Source organism: Haemaphysalis longicornis, unplaced genomic scaffold (genome assembly GCF_048455015.1).
Source record: "Haemaphysalis longicornis isolate Haplotype H1 unplaced genomic scaffold, Haemaphysalis longicornis Haplotype H1 scaffold_1, whole genome shotgun sequence".
Lineage (NCBI taxonomy): Eukaryota > Metazoa > Arthropoda > Arachnida > Ixodida > Ixodidae > Haemaphysalis > Haemaphysalis longicornis.
Genome location: NW_027526203.1, coordinates 509152 through 531140, shown reverse-complemented (window position 1 = coordinate 531140; position 21989 = coordinate 509152). Strand labels below are relative to the sequence as shown.

The window sequence follows — 21989 nt, the reverse complement described above, 5'->3', positions numbered from 1 at the left end:
TCTTTCCAAGACCAACACAAGGCTGTTAGAAAGTATGCAGGCCCGAGCTCTGCGGTTTTGTCTGGGTCTTCCGAAGACAACTTCTACGCTGGGGACCATACGAGAGTCTAGGCGCTTCTTACCCAGTGTACTGGTGAAAGAGGAGCAGCTTCGCCTACATCTGCGGCTGGCGACTAGGGCCCATGGACATCCGCTGAGTTCTAGCTCTGCTTTAGAGGTACAAGACACTCTACCACCCTTGTGTCAGAAGTGCCCTGCGCCGCTTCATCTCCCGCCCTGGTTGTACTCCCCCTGGCGAATCGTCACCACAATACCGGGCATCAGCAGTAAATCAAGGTTGCCAATTCCAGCCCTAAAGTACTTCACTCTAGAGCACATGTGGAATTGCTACTCTAACCACAAGCATATCTACACTGATGGATCGGTGACGGCCACATCATCTGCTGTCGGAATCTGGGTTCCATCAACGCGCACCACAATTGCGGCCAGGTTAAGCCACAAAACAACGTCGACGACCTCAGAACTTGCTGCCTTGCGCTCCGCTTTGCAGTACATTCTTGGGCAAGAAGCTTCTGTGTGGGTGATTTTCACAGATTCACGGGCGGCGCTACAGCAACTAGCATCATTCCCGCGCGAGCAACTGGCCCACGAAATACACACCCTGCATACACAAGCTGCCAGAATGCTTCACGAGGTAGTGTTACAGTGGCTACCTGGACATTGTGGGGTGAATGGGAATGTGGTGGCCGACGAAACAGCTTGCGCGGCCCACACCCAATCTAGTGTCATCATCCCGATTCCTTTCTCTAGACGTGACGCCGCGACACTTGCGTACTCCGTGGCGCGGCAGTCACAACTCTCCACATGGACGGACGGGACAAAAAATTATCAGCCACTATACAGAATCGATCCCGCCTGCACTTTTCGAATGCCGTGTGGCCTGGGAAAGCGTGACGAAGCAGTCGTTCACCGCATTCGCCTCAACGTCGCTTTTACCAGCCACTACCTGCACAAGACGCGCCGGGTTGCCTCACCTCACTGTCAAGTATGCAGTGTCCGTGAGGACATAGAACATGTTCTGTGTGTGTGTCCCCGTTATGACACCCCGCGGCTAACCTGGAAGACAACTTTGGGACTGCGTGCTGATGCACCATTGAAGCTTTCTGACGCCATTGGTCCTTGGCACTCAACTGCCGCGGCAACACGGAGTACACGGGCTTTGGTGTCATTTCTCCGTGACTCCGGCCTGAACAAAACTCTGTGAATGTGTGCCTTAACTTCACTTCTGTTTGTGCGCCGTGTGCGTGATCCTGCATTTGTCAGTTTGTGTGCTTATTTGCTTTTGTAGTGTCTGCGTGAGTTTTTGTGTTTTCGTTTCCCTTCACTTTCGCACATCTCACGTTCATGTGGAGTAGCAAGCCAAGCTCGCTGCCAGGCTGACCTCTCTTCATTCATTAAAGGCATTCCTCCTCCTCCACTTCCCTGGGTCGGAATCGAACCCAGGTCCCTCGCGTTATGTCGATGCCTATCTGCTTGCGCCAATCCGGCGCGGTCGAAGCAGTTTGTATTTTGGACTTTGACTCAGGTTGCATGAGAGAAAGCTTGGCGTTTCAACCATTTTTCTCGTTAGATAAAGGGGGCTTTGAATTTTTGTTTCTTCCCTCGGGTAATTTATTGAGAGGCATGGCCAATCGTTCTAGTCAGCCCGACATATACCCCTATTACCGTAAACCTGGTTTTCTTACTTGTGGTATTGCCATGCACAGATTAGTGCACTGCATTGGCCTGATTTTAAGGCCCAGGCCCAACCCGAGCCCGCTTTATAAAGCCCGAGTCTGACCCGGGACCGTAACACCTAGCCCGGATCCTGCCCGGGCCCACAGTCTCAAGCCCAGACCCGGCCCGGGCTCGGTCATTCATTTTTAAGCCTTGGGAGGGTCTGCGTGTGCGTGACCAGGGCCGGGCTTAGACATGGAAGAAAATTTGTTTATTGCATTTGGTTAAGTGTCTTCGTAGCGGGCAATCTGACGGAGCATCTAGTCTGCACAGCAGATCATGATCTGAAATGCAGACCGGGCCGTGGCTGTCGGGTCTGCTCGGGCCCGTGCATTGCTCTAGCACGGATTGTTCCCGTAGTCCTCAGTACGTGTCTGTAATACGTTTTTAAATTGAAGGCCGCACCTCGTCAACCGGGTACACTTTATGTCAGCTACGGCAGAGGATCGGCTGTGGTACACAGGATGAATGTCATATTCCCACTCCATAAAGCTGCGGCTTCTAATTTCAAACGGCTAAATTTTCTATCCCTTAATTTTATTCTCCTCGCACTTTTGCCATTTTTCAGGCAATTTCTCAGTCACGCCGACGCCGGACGCCGGTTTTTCGCGTAATGAAGCATTTGAGACTTTCTCCTAAAAAAATACGGACTCGAGGATGTCACAGCGGCGTCAAACAATCATATAGTCAGCTTTTTGTTATTTGTGATGCTACTACCACGAACGTAGCAGAAACAAATTGCACTAAAGCGGCTATTTGGACGAGTTGATTCGACGTGATAAAGACGAAAAGACAGTGTAGCTAAAGCAAGGAAACGGAAGACTTGACACGCACGAGAGCTAAAGTGCGTCGTCTTCCGTTCGCCCGTGTCTTAGCTACGATGCCTTTTTTTTTTCTGGCATAAACGTGTTATAACGGGGCAATGGCGTAACCAGGATTTTATTTCGAGGGTGGTGGAAGGGGGTTCCACAGCCCCCCCCCCCCTCCCCCCTTCTTCCTCCCTCGATGCAGTCTGTTATGCGAAAGCATCAGTTACCTTTGTTTAAATATCCGGCGTCCTTGGCACTCACGATGTCCGACTGTTCAAAGGATAAAATGGCTCCCCATTTCTGAGGGAATTCAGCTTCAATAAACAACACAATGTAACAAATTACGCGAAAACAAAATTCAGGAAATCTTTTGCTGGGTGGGATTGGAACCACGGTCCTTCAGAATGAGATACCAGCTCGGAACCGCTGGACCACCACAGCTTCTTTCTCATTACCTATTCCTCACACAACACTCAACATCATACGACCAAACAATATTTAGAAATGAAGCACGTTTTTTTGTCGTTAAAATTCCTTAAATGATGTGGCCGATGAGTGTTCATACCTAGCCACTCGGGCACAGGAAGCTTTGCGTTCTGCAAAAGGAGGAATAAACGTTAATTAGAGCAGTCAGAGTTGTAAGGAGGCCCGCAAGTGGGGGCCTCCTTAGTTCTAGAAGCCCTGGGTCTGGGCGGCCTGCCTCGCGCGTTCTGGCATTTTTTTTTTTTGTTTTTGCAATACTGTTCGGAGTTGCTCATCCAACCCTCCCACTGCAAAATGAGGGGTTGGTATTTTAGGAACTTTGACCAATTTGCATACGCTTTCTCGGAAGCACTGTCGCGCCGGCCTCGCGTCCACATCGTTGTGGTGCCAGGCCATGCACGAGGTCCAAATACTGTGGAGGCCAATCATTATCACCACATTAAAGGACACATCTTTCTCATTTTTTGCAAACATTATTCATCCTTTTTCTAAAAGGTAACACACGCGAAGCTTGATGGTAAACACGCAATGCACAACAACTGAGGCCTTCGTCGCTCATTAGCCTCCATTTCCGCCTGACGAACTTCGGGGTCCGCATGACGCTCATGAGCACGCTCACGATTACGCTCATAAGCGCGTGCTCGCATAACCGCCTGCTCTTCAGCTGAACGAATCACCCGTGCCCTACCCATAGACCTGCGAACGTGAATTCAGGTCATCATCATCATCAGAGCTCTTTAAGGTGGGCTTTGCTGTGTGGCGTTTATGCTGTGTGGCGTTTAGCATACAGCTTTCCTGCCGAGACACGGGTCTGACCAACGTTGGGTCTGACCATGGAGGAAAGAAAAGCTTAGGAGAGGCCCTGACGTCACACCCAGCGCAGCCGGAAACGCCATTTCTGTAAGTCGAATGGCGGACCATTGGCCCTCCATGCCATTGGCGGACTCTTTTTGCCTCTCTCTCTCGGTGCACCTTCTCCGCCTCCTCCGTCCTGTATCACCTCTCTTGTCGTCTGCATCTGCCAGCGCCGAGCCGGCGGAAATCAGCTGATAGGCAGGTAGAAGGCCGTTTTGCAGCGCGTGACCGTGAACCTAAACGCGCGGTTACACTGTTACACGTCTTCAGTGTGGCCGCAGCAGGTTTGCGAAGCGGCTCGTTCTAACAATGCCGCAATGCTCGATGCCAGGCTGCAAGTCGCGATCGGTACCCAAGGAATTGGGCGTCACTTTCCACCGGTTAGTGCATCATTCCGCTGACAAGTATTGCTGTACATTGGTGTGCATTCATCCTTTGTTTGCAATCGCCGCCGTTTATAGGTTCCCAAGCGATGGAGAACGCCGTGCGGCTACCGGACTGGAAAGTGCCCACGTTTGCGTTGCAGTTTCACTGGCAATCCCAGAGATGACTAGTCAATTAAACGGCCGTTCTATATATATAGGTAAGCAGCACTTCATGCAGATTTCACGCTAAAAAATTGTGGAATGTTTTTACCGTTGTTCGCGTGCCTTCGATAGAATTTTTTGCGAAGGAGGAGGAGGAGGAGGAGGAGGCAAAACGTTTTATTGAGTAAAAAAAAAAATGAGAGGGTGGGTGGCGTCAATAAACTTTTTTTCGAGAAGTTTCAACTTGTCTCAGTGTCAATAAATTCAAGGTGATATCAGTTGAAAACGTTCATACACTAACCTCGCAGTATGAAGCGTATAAAAGCGAAATCCAGAGCGAGACCACAAAAAGATCCAGATCCAGCACTCTTCCAGTCAACAGACGGACACCTACTAAGGTAATAGGACGATGGAATTATATCAACTGGGAATCTACCTTGTAACAGTTGCAAAGGCACTGCCGCGCATTGCCAGCCTAGCAAACTATATATTGCAGCGGCGATAACCAAAAAATTGAGTTGCGAATCGTTCGGTTGCAAGTCGCCTACGTACTGCACACCGTGTATCACTTCCCGAAAATCTACCTGACGGGTGTCCGCGCGTACGACGGGACGACGCGTTCACGATATCTGCACTTCAATAGGCGCGTCGTGATCGCGACCGGAGCAAAAGCTTGACGCGGTACAAGGTGCACTTGCAAGTAGAAATTAAATGACATATTCACATCGGCGCAGCTGTCGCAACTCGCAGCATCCTTTTCGAGTTCCGCAAGACCACAGCGCAGCAAAGCGAAGCAGCAATCTTCGCAATCGGACGACAAGGCAGGCGCTGCCTTTCCTCCATGACTGGCGAACGGCGGGCGGGCTGTTGCTAGGACGCCGTTGCTAACGCTACTTCCAATGGCCGCCGAAAACACGTGACTTCCTCCACACTTTTGCCAATGCGCGGGGATAGCTGGGGGCCTCTCCTAAGCTTTTTTTTCCTCCATGGGTCTGACAGTGCCCATAGATGACGCTATATGGGTAGTGCGTATAGCAATTTCCGGCGGGACTTCACTACGTTGTACGTATAGCATCGTCCTATTACCTATTAAATTGTGGGATTTTGCTATGGTGTTTGCAATGTCTTGTTTCTGTAAACCTTTCTGCCAGAGGAAGGCACCAGGCCATACAGAAATTTGTGTTAAAATACATTTTCATACTTCGCGCGTTCGTATTCTATTATCACCTGGGGATAGAATATGAAGACTAAAATTTAAGCTTTGTTGAGACACTTTAACGTGTGAGATCTTTTTTGCTAATAAAATAAAACAAAACCACGCATTATAAAAGTAAAAATTTTAATTTTTTTTAGACCGAGAGCAAGTTCTAGATGGCAAGGCCTAGGCGGCGTTAGCGTAAGCTTTAGACGCGCAATTTCCGGTGATTTCCGGTGTGCACAATTCGAAATGACGGAATTGACGGAATGATGACGGCTCGTGCGGCCCGCACCTCCCTGTTCTGTGGACCAACGTAGTAACAGTGCCTGAGACCCTGCAGAGTGTAGTAGGAGTTCCATCTTGCCGCGAGCTCTTCAGGCCGTCCTGGTGTCCTTTGTCTGACATCGCGAAATCAGCACCGGCTTTGCCTGTGCCGACCAGGCTTTGTCTGTCACTCTCGGATTCCGGCTGCGGCTCTCTCTGGGAAAACTGGCGGAGCCACCCCCGGACAACGTCCAGAAGCTCCGCGCTTCTCGTCTCCAGGAGGTATGGTGGGAAAGATTCAAGCTTATGTTGTTAGCCCTAAGCAACTGTGAGTACGAGACTTCGTTCTGGGCAAATGGCGCTCGAATGCCGTTGTGCGACTACCAAACTCGGGGTCGCGACTTCCACCACGGCAGATGCTGTTGGCAATCCTGAAGAGGATGGCAGCTTGGGGCTAAAAAAAGACGGCAGCCGTGAGAATGAACCTTTTTCCAGTACCGGTCCTCCTAGCAGACGCCACGGCGAACTAAAGAATGGCAGTCAGTCACGCCCCCCGAAAGTCTCGCTGTCGAAAAACTCGTCCACGAAACATTCTCGTCCTTGAGCCCCTCCCGCACTATCCCGTCACCTGTACAGGGGGGATTTAAGAAATGCGAACAAGGGAGCACACAGCCTTTGACGCATGCTGCATCGTCTGGCTGCAAAATAGATGGGGCGCATGCGTAGTTCTTTTAGAGCGTTTGCAAGAATTTTAGAGTTCTTTGAGAGCGTTTGTAAGCGTTTAGAACCGGGTGCAAGAACACTGCGAGAAGTTTGCTTGTCGCCAATCTTTTTGCGAGAAGTTTGCTTGTCGTCAATCTTTTTTGCCGACTGCAGATATGGCAGCCACAACACTTGGGGGCTACATTTCTCGCGTAGTGAGTGAGAAAGTTGAGTATGAGAGCTGTGTGGATTTAGTAAGAAAGCCAAAGGGAAACTCCGCCATGGATGGGTTGATTTCCCACCAAGACATGGTGGCCTCCACTACCAGACACAAGTCATTAGTTCTTTATGATCTGAAGAAGTATGTAGAGGTGGTGCTGTCAGACTAAAGTGCTCTGCAGAAACCTATGGAGCAGTGTTTGCAACACAGCAGATGTAATCACAGGCTTGCCAGTGTTAAAATGTGAAATCTGCAACAATGACCAGAGGAACTTTTGTACAGCTTATATACAAGAAATTCATGAAGCGACTTTTTTCCAACCATGCTTTAGACATAAGTGACAGAAATGCATCTGCTAAAATGTACCAGAACAAGCCGCTGTCATGCAAAGTGCTGAAGCTTTGAGGTGCTTGCTTGGAACTGGCTTTACACTTCGATCTCAGTGGGGGAACTGCTGCGCCAATTGCTCCGAGCTGTACCAAGAGGGTCATCCTGCTCCGTGCTGCTCCAAATAATTGCTCCATGTCTGCTCCAAAACAGTCGCAAGGTTATGGTGGCTTCTCCCAGGAACGAAAACGAAATATAATGCAATACTGCCATTTTTCGTGAGGTGATACAGCTTCTGCTATTTTTCCACTAATGTTCGCTGACTCGCAGATTGCCAATACTGCCATTTTTCGTGAGGTGATGCAGCTTCTGCTATTTTTCCACTAATGTTCGCTGACTTGCAGATTGCCAAAAACTTCTGGGGGTTGAAGAAAGTTTCTTGTGTGGTATCTGGTGGATTGGGCCGTTACTTCAAGGGCATTGTAGTCCAGGGGTTGAATACACCCGGGTTCTTCTTCAGGATCCAAATTGACGAGACAGCAATTCTGGAACAGCGCTGCCAACAGTTTGATGTGCTTGTTGTTGAAGAGTTGTTGAACATTTGCAATCATTCCACCAGCAGGCGTTCTCATGCTGTGAAGGAAGCAGTACAGGATCTTCCAAGAGACATCCTGTTGTGTTTTTACAGTGACGGGCCTTATGTAAGGAAGAGCCTAAAAAAGCTTACAAAAATGTTAATCCTGCGCTTCTCGATATTGGGGAGGGTTCGTTGCACAAAGTGCACAACGCCTTTGGGCATGCTCTAGCTGCATTGGGCAGTGATGTAGAAGCAGCACTTGTGGATACTTATTGCTTCTTCAGAAACGCTGCATCACAAAGTGAGCGTCTGAAAGCCTGCCAGAATCCCTCACCATTCACCATTCCTGAGAATGTTTCTCTTCGACACGCGAGCTCGTGTTGGCTGACGCTTGGCCCAGCTCTTCACTGGCTCGTTCAACAGCTGCCAGCAGTGAAAGAAGTGGTGCTGTCCAATCGAAATGCTCGTGGTGGTGGGCTCTTAAACTGCCTGAATCTATTTCGCTAAAGATAAAGCTTTTCTGTCGAAGGGACTTTTCTTGTTCAACTGTACTGATTTGTTCATTTTTTTTTACCCTGTTTCATAAAGCAACCACTGCTACGTGTCCTCTTTTTTGATCAATAAGGTCCTTGAGGCAATTTTAATACGCCAGTTTTGTGCCACCAGGCTTTTGTAGAAACTTCCGTGAAATTTCCAATGGTAATTATCAGGGCTCTAGTGAGAATAGACAGTGTGAAAAAAATCCCAGGTAATCCATACGGAACTAGTTGACCTTGACTACATTAAATACGAAATAAAATCGTGTATTTTGTTGAACATACCCTAAAATCAAAAAGCCTTGGGCATTGCGGGTGTTTCGCTGTGATATTTTGTATTGGTAGTGCTATACGCACAACGTAGTGGTTTTGCAAAATGGAAGCAGTATAATGCATGCACGGTTGACTTGATTGCACCCTAGAGCATATACTAAAGTGTCACTCCACACTAGTTTCTAAGAATGTGTAGAAGTATAATAAATTGAGTGGTTGTCTTGAGAATGTGTTTTGGAGTATTTCAAAAGTGTTTCGAAAAAGTCAGCTACAGTTATTAAAAATCAAGCCTCATTAACGAAGAGGTGAACGGAACCACACTTGCACAGCTGTGGCTTGTAACCTCTGTTGGCTTATAAGAGAAAGAGCTGGATTTTTAATGAAATGTGCGTGGCTTATGTTTGCTTGCCATTGTCATTGTAGTGTGCATGTTTTTTTTGCTACCTCAAAGTGTTTCTTGTATGTTGATTGATTGTGGGGTTTAACGCGCCGACGCAACACAGGCGATGAGGCGCGCCGTAGTGGAGGGCTCCGGATCAATTTTGACCACCTGGGGATCTTTAACGTGCGCCGAAATCTCGTACACACGGGCGTTTTTGCTTTTCGCCTCCATCAGAAAAGCGGCCGCCGCGGCCGGGAATCGAACCCGCGACCTCGTGCTCAGAAGCGTTTCTTGTATGTTATTTTCAAAGGGGTTAAAATATTCTATGCTCCATAAGTTTCATTCAAAAGGATTGCATCATAATGGGATTTGAAACAAGGTGTGGCTTCAGCGCATATATGAAAAGAGCATTGTGTGGTTGCCCTTGTGCTGTGACAAATGTTTTCAACGGCACTTCTTCAATTGGAAGCTGCAGTGACGAATGGTTTGGAGAGCTGACCCATGTTTCAAAAACCATGTTTGCTTTGCATTTTTTAAATGCTGGCAGCATTAGTGATAAGCTCAATTAATGAACTGGTCAAGGATGTACGACATGCATCTGCATTGGCACATGCGGTTGCGTGCTATAGATCATCCAGTGCCGCCTGTAATATTGCCTGTCGTGTCAGTGGCGCTCCAATGGGAACAGTACGGACACTTAGTTTGGCTGCTCATCTGTGGTGTGGCATGTGCAAGCAGGCGTCCCACCTTACATGACCATGATCTTGACATGCCGCATGATAGGCAGACAGACACCAAGGAAACGTGGGTGCATAGGAGCGCCAACTGGCAAAAGCTGGGCAGACCTTGTGAATTGCGTTTCGCCAAAGCGGTGCTAGAGTTTGGTCGAGAGGCCAGAGGAGCCCCTTCTCCGCAGCAGTACATTAGGTGTGGGACTTGTATGCCCAGAGGTAAGGCTTGGGTGGGTGTCTGGAAAATGCTGGCTTCCAGCCCAAGATTGTGCGCCAATGTGGTGTGCGCAAGTAGGCACTTTGGGTGTGTGCGTTTTCGTTCTGCTTGTATTGCTTCCTGGAGTATTTGACCCCCAGATTCACCCCGCAGTTCTCACTTGGAAGCCGGTTGTGCATTGGACAGTGTGGCTGGTAGCACTGGCTTTGGGGACTAAGGCCCTGCTGCCCACTGTGCCTTTGCCTCTGCTGCAGGTGCGCGCCCGGGCCAAGCTGCTTGCCAGCAAGGTGCGGGACCGGGTCGCTGAGAAGAAGCGGGCGGAGGAGGCCATGGCCAACATTCCACAGAAAGGGCCTGCAGTCAGAGCATCCAAGGTAGTGCAAGTTTGTGCACTTTACTGCTGCTGCTGCGTGGGTTGTAGTCTAGTGATATGAATGTTTTGATGGCCACTTGGGCACTGGCAAACTGTTCCATAGTGGGGGGGGTTGAAGGTTAGGAAGTTTGTTTATAGTAAGTGCACCGAAGCTTCCTGTGTACACATGCAACTTTCTACGTACGCAATAAAAAGTGCTTGGGCCTGCTAGGAGCCTATGGACTTGCATCTGACTCTGCTGACGTGCGAAACTGTCACTCCACATGTATGTGAATATAAGGTCTGAAATTGTTTTATGCGTCTTTCTTGCGTGTTTGTCTTTAACACTTTTGTGACCGCACCTATTTTTTTAGTAGTATGTTATCGATGAATACAAATTCAAATTTTGGCACTCGTCATCTTGTAGCATCAGCGCATTAATCCCCACAGCCAGACTTAAGTTGTGGACTGCAAAAGGAAACCCCTTCTGGTCATACAATACTTTTTTTTAACTGCCCAAATGATTGCGCATGGCAATTATCTTCACATGACTAAATGTATGCTTCAAACCTTACAGCTTCTTCCACTGCGAAAATATCAGGCTTTTTACACCTTGTACAGTATTTATTTAGAGCTGAAAAGTGTTCTGCTTTTTGTATGTGTGAAAAATCTAGCAGGGATATTTCTCTCTGATCCCTTCTGTGTTTTGTCTTATTTGGGGAAAGAAAAGGCTAAACTCATGGCCAGGGCAACAGTGCTGTGTGGCAGCAGTATTAAAAAATAGAGTACCAGAAGTTGTGAGATGCATCATTTCCATGATTGCGAGAATGCCTGGTACATTTTGTCATAGCTTGCTTTTTTAGCATGTTTTCCCACTAGGTCTGTGCGAAAGCTCTAAACTTTCTTGCAGTAAAATTGTGTACTCAATGCAGCCATCAAACCAAGTAGCTTCCATTTAGATTTGATATTTTTCTAATATTCTTTGAATAAATGCAACAGCATAAAGTATAACTAAAGGGCACTCATTTTTCTGCTGAAGCAGAGTGCATGGGGATGAAGCTGACGAAAAGCGTCATGTTTCTCCTCTTAATGGTGGCCACTGGTTACGAGATTTGTGCAATTAGGAAATGTCCCAGCTTGCAAAGCAGGTGTGGGGGAGCTGACAAAGTAATGCTTTGCAGTGCCTGTTTTCTTAAAAGGTTTGCTGCTTTGGGACTGCTTGTAGCAATATTTTCTTCCCCTGAATTTTTGTCCAGAATTTAAGGGTGGGACATCCAACCACTACATAAGCTATGCTTTTTAGTGACTAGTGGGACTCTTTTTCACCCGCCGCGGTGGCTCAGTGGCTAAGGCGTTGCGCTGCTGAGCACGAGGTCGCGGGTTCGATTCCCGGCCGCGGTGGCCGCTTTTCTGATGGAGGCGAAAAGCAAAAACGCCCGTGTGTACGAGATTTCGGCGCACGTTAAAGATCCCCAGGTGGTCAAAATTAATCCGGAGCCCTCCACTACGGCGCGCCTCATCGCCTGCGTTGCGTCGGCGCGTTAAACCCTACAATCAATCTAGTGGGACTCTTTCACGAGTGTGTACTGCCCAAGACCATGCATTCTGTTTTGTTTACTTGCGTATTTTGTTTTGAGCATCTGGCCGCACCCGGCTGTGTTATCAGTGTTTGAAGCGGGGCCCACATTTCTTTCCATTTCTTTTGTATGCTGCGTAGGCTATCTTATTAGATAGGCAGAGTATATCGCCCTGTTGTCCCTAGACAACAATGTTCATTTTTGAGTGCTTGTGTTCTCGATTTGATTTTATGGTTCCAGTAGGATTAATGCGAAAAGATAAATGCTTGCAGGGCAATTGTCACGGCATTTGATTCGCCGACACCAGTCTCGGCATGTTACTTTATTTACTGCTCCTTCACTGCTTGTGTATTCTTTGAGTTCTAGTGAAACACAAGTTTGCTCCAATAAACTTTGGTCCTTGAAGGTCTCTGCATCACCCTTGGCCATGTGCCATTATCAAAGGGCTGTGATTGTCAGTTGAGTTATTGAAAACCTCTGGATGTATCCCAAGGGCATTTCAGGTAGTTTACGAAGTTCTTTGTGAAACTGCTCCCCCATATGTTTTTCCTCTCTGCCAGATCTTGCAGCACAAAAAGGTGGCCCTGCCTGATAGCCTGTTTAGTGTTTTGCGCAACACTGCAGCTATGTTTGGAAGACAGCACTGTAATTGGTGTATGGTCAACTGTAGCTGCAGGATCAAACCGATCACAGTCTCCTCTACTTCGTTGTTTGGCCCCCCCCATTTCTTTCGAAGCCAGGTGTGGTCGCTAGTGCACTTATTGTTGAAACCTACTGTTAAATGTTGCCAGGAATTGTGATGAACCAGGTGTTGTGAATGTGGGGGCTTCTCAGGTGCGGTCTATCGCAGGAAAATCCAGTCTTGGTGGGAGCACAAGAGCTGAGTGACGCACAGGGAATATGTCCCGTTGTCGTCCTTACTTCTGTACGACTGAAAATTTTGGCCCATTGCAGCCTGGAGCCACCTCAGGCGGTGCAGGCGTGGCATGTGTGTCGCGCATCCCAATCAGCCCCTCTCGAGTGCGTCCAGTGGGGCACCTGGTCAGTTTGCCCGCACAGAATTTTCCTGCTGTCAAGCCCCTCCAGCCCAAGGGCCAGCTGCTCTTTGATGAACAGCGACTTCATCATCAGGTGAGAACCACTTTGAGCCTGCACGTGGCACCTTGAGCGATCTTGGTGGCGGTGAGTGATAATTTGGCGTACCAACAGCCTTTAAATTGTGTTGAACCATGAGGGGTAAAACCACGAATGGTGGCTGTTGGTGTCTTGGAGGCCATTACAGAAACAAATTTCAAACACTTGTCCAACCTTGTGTTCATGAAGTTACCGTATTTACACGATTGTAGGTCGACCCTTTTTTTCAAATTTTACTACCCAGTGTTGGGGGGTCGACTTAGAATCGAAATCAAACTGTGTACCACTAGTAATGGCCTTGCGAGAGCCTTGCACCCTCGTTTCCATGGTTACGGTCGAAGCGTAGCGCATTTACTGTTGCATATATTCGGGCGTCCACAAAGGTGATTCCAACTTTGAAAGTTGGCGTTCGCGATCTGTGCCCCTTGTGTGACTAACCTCCCACCATTGCGTTCGGAAGTGTACTGAGAAACGTGATATGATTGTGGCTACGTTAGCGCCGCGCATTCAATCCAGGAATTCGCTAATACTTATTTTGTTTATTAGGGACGAACAAAACGCTTCTTGAATGCGAATAACGTACTCACGAATAAGAGGAACTTGCGAGCAGCAGCTTCTGTCAGCCGCCATGTTTGTTTTGATATCGCGCGGCAGTGGCTGCTGCCGGTAGCTTCGATTGTTGTTATCTCGCAGCGAATGGGTTCTCATGATTGGAAGTAAAGTTTCCTGCTCAACCCACAGCACGTGGTTATTCTGCGTGCTTACACAGAAGCTTCTCTTTTGTAGCATCTACTGCGCGCAACGCGAGCGTACGGCTCTTGGGGGAGCATCGATCTTTGATGGAAAAGCCGCCGTAGGGGGGCATTGGTAGTTGACGGAAGAGCTTCTCTCCCGGCACTCGTTACAGCAGCGTTCAAGCGGGCTGCTTTCTGCGCTCGAAAAAAAATATTTTTTGGGGGGGAGATGCAATTTTGGAGGGGTCGACCTACATTCGAGTCGACTTACAATCGTGTAAATATGGTACAGCTTTCACTGGTCTTTAATCGTGCGATCTTAGCCAACAAAGCAACCTCTGTTACCGGTAAGTCCGTCTAATTGCATAGTTTATTGAAGGTGTGCTTGGGAACAAATGACGAGGGGCTAGAACTCTCTGAGAATGCGAAGGCAAAAGACCTTCTGTTGATCCGCCTTTGAACTTGCTGTCGAACTTTCATGTTGCTCTTGTCGGCTGCTGCCACAGCTTCATCCATAGCTGCCTCCTCTTAGCAGTGGTTGCGACAAGGGGAATTTTTACAAAATGCCCATTCGCAATGTGGTACAAGCTTAGACGTGCTGTTGACCTGTGAAAAAGCACCCCCTAGGCTAAGGTTGACAATCTAACATTTCGAATATTGAAACATGTTCGCAAAGACACACATGAAGCAGTACTTTCAGCAAAATATGGAGAAGCTGGGCATTTTCCTAAATCATTGAAACAAGAAATCGTAACTCTAATCCTGAAATAGGCAGAAGAAAGTTTTAGCCAGCAGCTATGGGCCAGTCAGGCTTACGAGCTGAGAGAAACTGTTAGTAGACAGCTCACGTAATACTAACTATGAAAAATTTCGGACAATTTACTGGCAGGTTTTTCAACGTGACAGCTGTGCTTCTTTCAAGTCCTAAGTTCATGCTTAAGGAGCACTGCCTGTGTATTTTCCAACCTGGAGAAAGCTTATGACATTGTGTGATGACTTGGTACCATAACATGGCATGACATCGTGGTATTTTGCATGATTTTAGCTTGTTCGAGCCAGCAGTGACATGTTCTGTATTGTTGAGAATAATCTTGCCCACAGGGCATTCAGCTGTGCAATCACTAACATGCACATAAGAAAATGTCATTGCTTAAGGAGGGGCATTAAGTAACACTTTTGAGGCAAAGCCTTAGACAACGTGTTTCATCAAAGGCATGAGGTACAGAAAATTGTTGTGAAGTACTACCCATAATTGTACAGAAATTCGGACTGTGTGCTAGGAAATTGAAACCACCTCATGTTGCTGCGGCACGGGCAATATGAGGTGGTTTGAGAGGGAACGTACATACCAGGGGCGAAAAGGAGGCTTCTGGCAATGGCGAACTAGTAAAGCGAGCTACGAAGGGGGCTGTCCAGGGGGCTGGTCGAGTGGCAACGGGCGCGGCCGCAAAGTTCAACAGGAAGTTTAACAGCAGATCAATAGGTCCAACTAGGCTTTTGCCTTCATAGTCTTGAAAAGTTCAAACCATCTCCTGTTTGTTCATTATTGTTAAAATGAATTATTTAAATATATTTTACCTCACTCCCTCTTTTGCTGTTGACACTAGCGTTCATATGTTTCAGTCTTATGCTTCATATGTTTCAGTTTGAGTAGTATGTTTCAGCTTCACTGATTTCAGCCTTGTTGGACAGTTAAAAGGACACTTGAGTGATTCGTAAACATTGTGAGATTACTTGTGCAGATTAGTCTGGAGCCTCTAGGCCATGTTTCGGGCACTCTGGGTGCATTTGCGTTAATTTATTTAGTAGAAAAATTATTTTTAAAGTGCTATTCTCCTTTTTGCATTCTCCTTACCAATTTCCTATGGTATATCCTGTGACGAACACTTTTTGGATTGGCTCGACTGTACCGACTGCGTGACTCGCCGACCGTAGTGCCAACAAAATCAGCAGGCCAGCCACTGGCGGGTCATTTCCATTCGATTGCACAGTGAAGACTGTGTCCACGCTAGCACACATGTGATACGTATGTTGACTTGTGACGTTTCACTGCCTTTGCTTCACATGAGTTGTAAGCTGCATTATGTGTGACCCGTATGCTTGCAGAAAATCTAAGGCCAATCGAAGGCAGAAGAGAAATCAGTGAATAGAATCTGGGTAACAAGGAATTTAAATCGAAGCTTTTATCAAAACGCATAAAACCAAGGTACGAGAAGGACTTTCTCTGGAGGAACTACCAGACCGGCCTGCAGCATGACCACACATTTGTGACCACTTTTTCTGCCTGAAGGAACGCAGTCGCTGGGGATTAGATATTTGTGGGGGCTAGGGAGAAGGTTACTGTCCAAGCATTATTCAAAAAATGCTGAGAGTAGCAGCTCGTAGTGCTGCAATCTAACAAACACCAATGTATGACATCACAGAATAGGCCTCAGCATAGTGTACTCATTTCTGAATGGACTTGTGGGTTCCTCTAGCTAAATTGTATAAAGCACTACGCGAGTAACATTCTCACTGTGTGGATTCGAATCCCAAATGGGGTTATTTTTTTTCCAACATGGTCTGACTTTTGGCTTTGTGTCAAAGCTTCTTTTATGACTTGGTGGGTACTACAGAGGGGCGCCAGTTGAGCTCTGAAAGTGTGGGAGGAACGCCTCCCAGTTGAGCATCTTCGATGGTGCAAAAGGCTTCATTCGGCCACTGTCTGCCTCAGCTGTCCTTTGGCGGGAAATAGTGCTATACTTGGTCACCCTGGGCAATCCTGACAGTCTTATTGAGCTCATTCTGCAGCCGATAACATTGGATGCCAAACCTGTCGTTGCAAGGAACCGACGCCAAAAACTGGTGTGGGCAACTCTCCAAAAAACCACAGGAACTACATTCAGACACGTATGCTTGTTTCCAGTAGCACTGAAGGTTTTCCTAAATAGATAACATTGACACAAATGCAAGTGCATGTGCACGAACTTCAAATGCTTAAACATTGTCCATCGTCCAGTCTCATCGTAAAAAAAGTTAGCTTCTTTTTGCGTCACTGCTGTAGCTGTTGTTGTTACCACAGGCATCACATGGTATTTTTTCTTCTTTCAGTCTCTATGAATTGCACTGCTTTAGTGACCGGATAAATCTTGAAAAGTATGTTTGTTTGAGCCTGTCAACTCAATGCACACGCAAGCAGAAGTTTGACAAATTCACTTCAGTGGCTTTTTAAGGCGGGAAGTTGGGATAGTTTGTATTGAGCATAAGACGTACACTGGTGTAACAAGACAGGGGTGCAAAGAAGTAATGTGGTGCCACACTAGGTCCACGAGTAGTCCCGTGTTCCTAAATCATGTCCCTGTCTTGTTATGCTAGCGGTCATGCCTTAGGTCTTGTAATTTTTCATTTGCAAAAGGCAGCTCAGACTGGTGTGAACAGGGAATCAGAATAGGCAAGTGAAAATGGTTTCAAATGTATTGGTGAAAAAAGTGCTTGTGTTTCGTTTACAAACAGTACAGCGCTCTCTCCAGACCCATCTCCCTGGGGGGGGTGCCTTGAGTAATAGAGGTCTGTAGTGAGTAGTGCCACCATGGTCCCAAGCCCAGCAGGGGTGCCTATACGGACTGGGCGGCCGTTGTATGGCACCACCGTCGCTTCAGCGAACAGCGCCACCCGTGGCGAACCGCTTGTCGGTGGAATGCCGGTGGCGGTCAGCGCAGCCTAGTTGTGCATGGTTTTCTGTCATTCTGCCGCGGTGCCGTTTAGCAAAGCGTAAATAACCACAAGAATGTTTTTCAGGTCTCTAAATCTTGAAAGTAGAGGCGGCCTTTACGAGGCATGTCATGTGTGTGATTCACGCCCATCCTCAGTACAGTCGAACCCCACTACAACGAACGCCACTTCAACGAAATTTCCGCTTCAACGAAATATTTCCAATCCCCTGTCAGCTAGCCATAGAAGTCATTGCAACAAAGTCCTCGACACAACGAACCATTTGTCAGGCTTGCTTTCGCTTCAACGAAATTTTCGATGATTTGGGCTGGGTTCGAACAATTATTTTACAATAAAATAAGCATAGCGCCAGCTATCTAACTTTTTATACATTCAGGACACTTAGTTTCACGGAAAACATGCGCGGTGCGCCCACACCGCCACCCAAAACAAAACAAAACAAAAAATCATAGGCGGACGCCATTGTTTGATGGTGATTACGATGTGGCTGGCAGTCTTTACACGAGTCACAGGCCTGATTCGCCAAGCCGAGCTACAGCCAATCCGTCAGTTGAAATCGCACGAATGAGCTCCGCTGTTGGCGCGGCGCCATCATATATGCGTTGTGAGCAGCTGTCCTTGCCGTTTTCCTTCTACCATTCTTCATAGCCAAGAGAAAAAATTCCCCCGCATTTCCCCGAGGGGGAGAATGTGAAAGTGCGAATGCACGGTTGTCGGCCCGCTTGCGGCGCTTGCGCTCGGCCCCCGCAGCCCACCGCCTCGCCGCCTTCTCTTCCATCTCTTCCATCGGGTTTGTAGTATCACGTGTACACCACGCAGTTATCAAGCCGCTATAACGCCGCTGAGTCGCCAACGCACGCCGCTGACGACGTAGTTTGAATGCGTTAAAGATATAAGGCGCGTCACTAACACTGATATCAGCGTCGCGTCCGTGGCTTGGTCGGTAGAGCATCGCGCTGCGGCCGCAAAGTCCTCGGATCGAAACCTCGCGCCGGATGCTGTTTCTTTTTTAAATATAGAGGAGCACTGCGGACGCCGCCGCCGCCGCCGGATGGTTTGGGGTCGCTTATAAAGTGCATTCGCACTTAAAAATCATGTTTGTGTGTTTGATCTTGAAGCCAAATCATCCTATCTTAGTCGCGAGCGCGCGGTCATGCTAAATGCAAGCGCGTGCGTCTTGCCTTCCAAGGTCAGTAGCTGCCCTGCCCTGTTGGAGGATAAGATAACGGCACTGCTCCTGCCACAAGCGAGGGGGGGGGGGGCTTCCTACGGCCTAGCAGCTATCTGCAACTAATCAGCTCGGTGGACACGCCTTGTTGCACAGCGATAAGTTTTGCGCCTGCATTTCTTCACCCCCCCCTCCGCAAGGCGTTCTTTGGGTGCAGTGAAAAAACAGATAACCATTGGTATGTTTGTTATCCGAATAAACATGACATTATTGCGCATTACTCCTTTTTCTAAACATTGTATTATGCTGCCAATGATGCGGAAACATACGGGGCTATTTTTCTGGCCTTTCCGTGGTGTGTTGGGCAGATTTCGCGTCAATTAATTTTCGCTTCAACGAAATATTTTGCATGTCCCGTCAATTTCGTTGTAGTGGGATTCGACTGCAATTACAAATAGCAGATGACGCTCAATGCGCCAAGCTGGAAGTAAAGCTGGAAGTGCAAGTCGGTTTGTTCGTGCAAACGTTTAATGCCTTTATGCAGTTTGGCGCATCGAGGAATATATTGCAGCTAAATGCTCCTACAAAGCCAATGTGTGCACCCGATTAAGGGATTCTGCGGTGCTGACCTTTGGCATTTGATGAAGAAACGGCGTTGTGCACAAGCGAAAGACAAAGTTGGGTGGTGCCTTCAAAGATTTACCTCAAAACAGAAATTGTGATGGACGCTGCTTCCGTAAATTCATCAAGTATAGAAACGTGTTTAATTTCACAGAATCACGCTTACTACAGTCATCGGGAGTTGTTTACAGAATACCGCATGATAGTAGAACGTTATTGCTTGTCGTGTAAAAGCATTGCTTTACAAGCATTGCAATGGTTGGTGGCTAGTTTGTTAATGCTTTTTCAAAAAAAAAAAAGCAACTCCTGCGTGGCTGAAGGACGAGAGACAGGAGGGTGCCGAAAACCTTAGTTTCAAAACTGGATGCTGTGGTCGTTTTTCAAGCTGCCACCTACACTTGAAAAATCATGCACTCCTCCGTCTAACGACGATGATGGTTTATAGGAAAGCTTTCTCGTATGGGTTTCCTTGGTTGCCCTGGATTTAAACTTTGACTAGTTCAGCTTTGAATTTGACCAGCAGGCAGTTTGGTCTTTAGATTGCAGCGTCTTTGACTTCGACCATTTCCCATTCGATTTCGCACGAAGAAAACTTCGCGTTCAACCATCGTTATCGTTAAACGGAGGGTGGATGATTTTGCTGTTTAATTTTGTACTTCCATGCACTCCTCTCAAATCGTAACTGCTTCAAGCGTGTCGAGACTGCGTCTATGCTGGAGGACTCGAGCTGATGCACGCCTATTTGAGGCAACTAGTCGCGCGTAGTTGGTTTCTTCACAAGGCATTACACCATTTTTTTAGGTATACTCGGTGTAGAATACTTAAGCATTAAAAAAACACAGGCCAAAGGCCGACCTCCATGCAGCGAAGTTCCTCGGCGAACTTGGCGCGGCGGACGCCGCGGTTTGACGCGCCGCTCAGTTTTCGTCCACCCCAACCTCCATGCAACGTGATGCCAGGTGATGCGGCGAACGCCGCCGATGGAAGACAGGACAGGAAGTACAAGGCTGTCATTGGCTGCGGCCTCAAAATGCAGTTTGCCTCTTCCGGTCGCGTTCGCGGCTGTGCATTCGACATCTAGCTCGCGTAGATCGCTGGTGAACAGCCGTATTTCCAACGCCGGCGGCGAAGCAGCCGCCGCCGGATGACGTTCGCCGCCTTTTCGCCTACATTTCGCTGCATGAAGGTCGGCCTTAACGTTAACATTGCCACATTTTAGAGCTATCGGTGCCAGCCTGTATTCCGCTCAGGTGGTAAAATTGGAAGGGGAGGGGTGATGGTTTGTAGCTTGGGCGGCTGGGTGGTTGAATAACTTCGGCTCTTTATAAAATGACCACTACAAACGTGGTAGTCCCGCTTCGGCTCTCAGGGTCCCATGCTGTCACAGTGTCGCTCACCAAAACTGAAGGCACAAACAAAGCTCACGGTTACAAAAACTGTAAACTGCCGTGACGTTTACACGGCCACACGGTAATCGATCTCGTGCGTAAGTGCCTTTCTTATCAAAGAAAACGTATCAAGGTATCCAAGCGTTAAGGCTGGTGGGGAAAACGTAGTCATTGAAACCAGTGAAGATAATTTAAAGTGGTAGAAAGGAATAATAATAATGGTTTTATTCTTACTCATATCGTGTGGAGCCAGGCTGAGAGCACTGCAAAAAAGTGCTCATGTCAATGTAGCTCATTCCCAAACTTAAAAGCGTCCAATAAGTTTACGTAGCCGTTAGTGCATTTAAGAAGTGTTTATAATAATAGTAGTTTTATTTGTACTCAGATCGGGTGGAGCCAAGTGTAGATCTCTGCAAAAAGTGCTCATGTCATTGTCGCCCATACCCAAGTTCAAAACAGTCTGGCAAGTTTACGTAGCCGTTATTGAATCTGATAACCCAACACACCTGTCTAGACTTCATTTCACCGCACATATCCGCTCACAACACCACCAAAACATTCAAAGCACCGAAGCAAACACGGCAAAAACAACGGGAGGCTGCGTAGTCTAATGCACCAGATCATTCCACTAACGAGGGGTGTGCCGAGTGGTGGCGCCACCCGTCCATCTGCCCGGTCCCTATACTCGTAGGCAGTTTGTCTTTTTAAGTGCGAATGCACGTCTTAAGCGACCCTGAATCACGCGTCCACCGCCGTCCGTCCGTCCGCAGCCTAGCAACGGAGCTAGCTAGCGTGCCTAGCAACGGCGCCGGATTTCCGACGCGTGAGGGCGCTCGCGTAGCGCCTCCTCTCCCCCCTCGCCTACTCTCCAGCTCGCAACACCCCCTCTCGGCGCGCCAGCCAGGCCACTACACTATATAAAAAAATAACAGCATCCGGCGCCCGGTTTGGATCCGAGGACGTTGCGGCCGCAGCGCGACGCTCTACTGACTAAGCCACGGAATCCACGCTGATTTCAGAGTTAGGAACGCTCCTTATATCTTTAACGCATTCAAACTACGTCGTCAGCGGCGTTGCGTTGGCGACTCAGCGGCGTTATAGCGGCTTGATAACTGCGTGGTGTACACGTGATACTACAAACCCGATGGAAGAGATGGAAGAGAAGGCGGCGAGGCGGTGGGCTGCGGGTGCCGAGCGCAAGCGCCGCAAGCGGGCCGACAACCGTGCATTCGCACTTTCACATTCTCCCCCTCGGGGAAATGTGGGGGACTTTTTGCGACACCAAAGACCCTAGCACATAGACCCGCTAAAGCCCTTGACTGTGTGGCTGTGCTGTGTCTGGGGTAAAGAAGAACCCAGTGGCTGAGCAAAAGTTAAGGCTTTTTGGATCTTCATGTCACTTGGTGTGAATATCTGAACTGTCCCAT

The 21989-nt window shown here is 48.1% G+C and overlaps 1 protein-coding gene across 3 annotated transcripts in view; it reads left to right on the top strand.

The window, feature by feature from the left end:
- Positions 1–5909: 5909 nt before the first annotated feature.
- LOC144174843 (uncharacterized) overlaps positions 5910–21989 on the top strand; it is a 108145-nt gene continuing 92065 nt past the window's right edge. For all 3 annotated transcript variants that reach the window (XM_077703781.1, XM_077703799.1, XM_077703790.1), the window contains exons 1-3: positions 5910–6194; positions 10132–10251; positions 12761–12937. In XM_077703781.1, the coding sequence (XP_077559907.1) occupies positions 10207–10251; positions 12761–12937 (222 nt within the window). In that variant the 5' untranslated portion in view covers positions 5910–6194; positions 10132–10206. The remainder of the gene's footprint in view (positions 6195–10131; positions 10252–12760; positions 12938–21989) is intronic.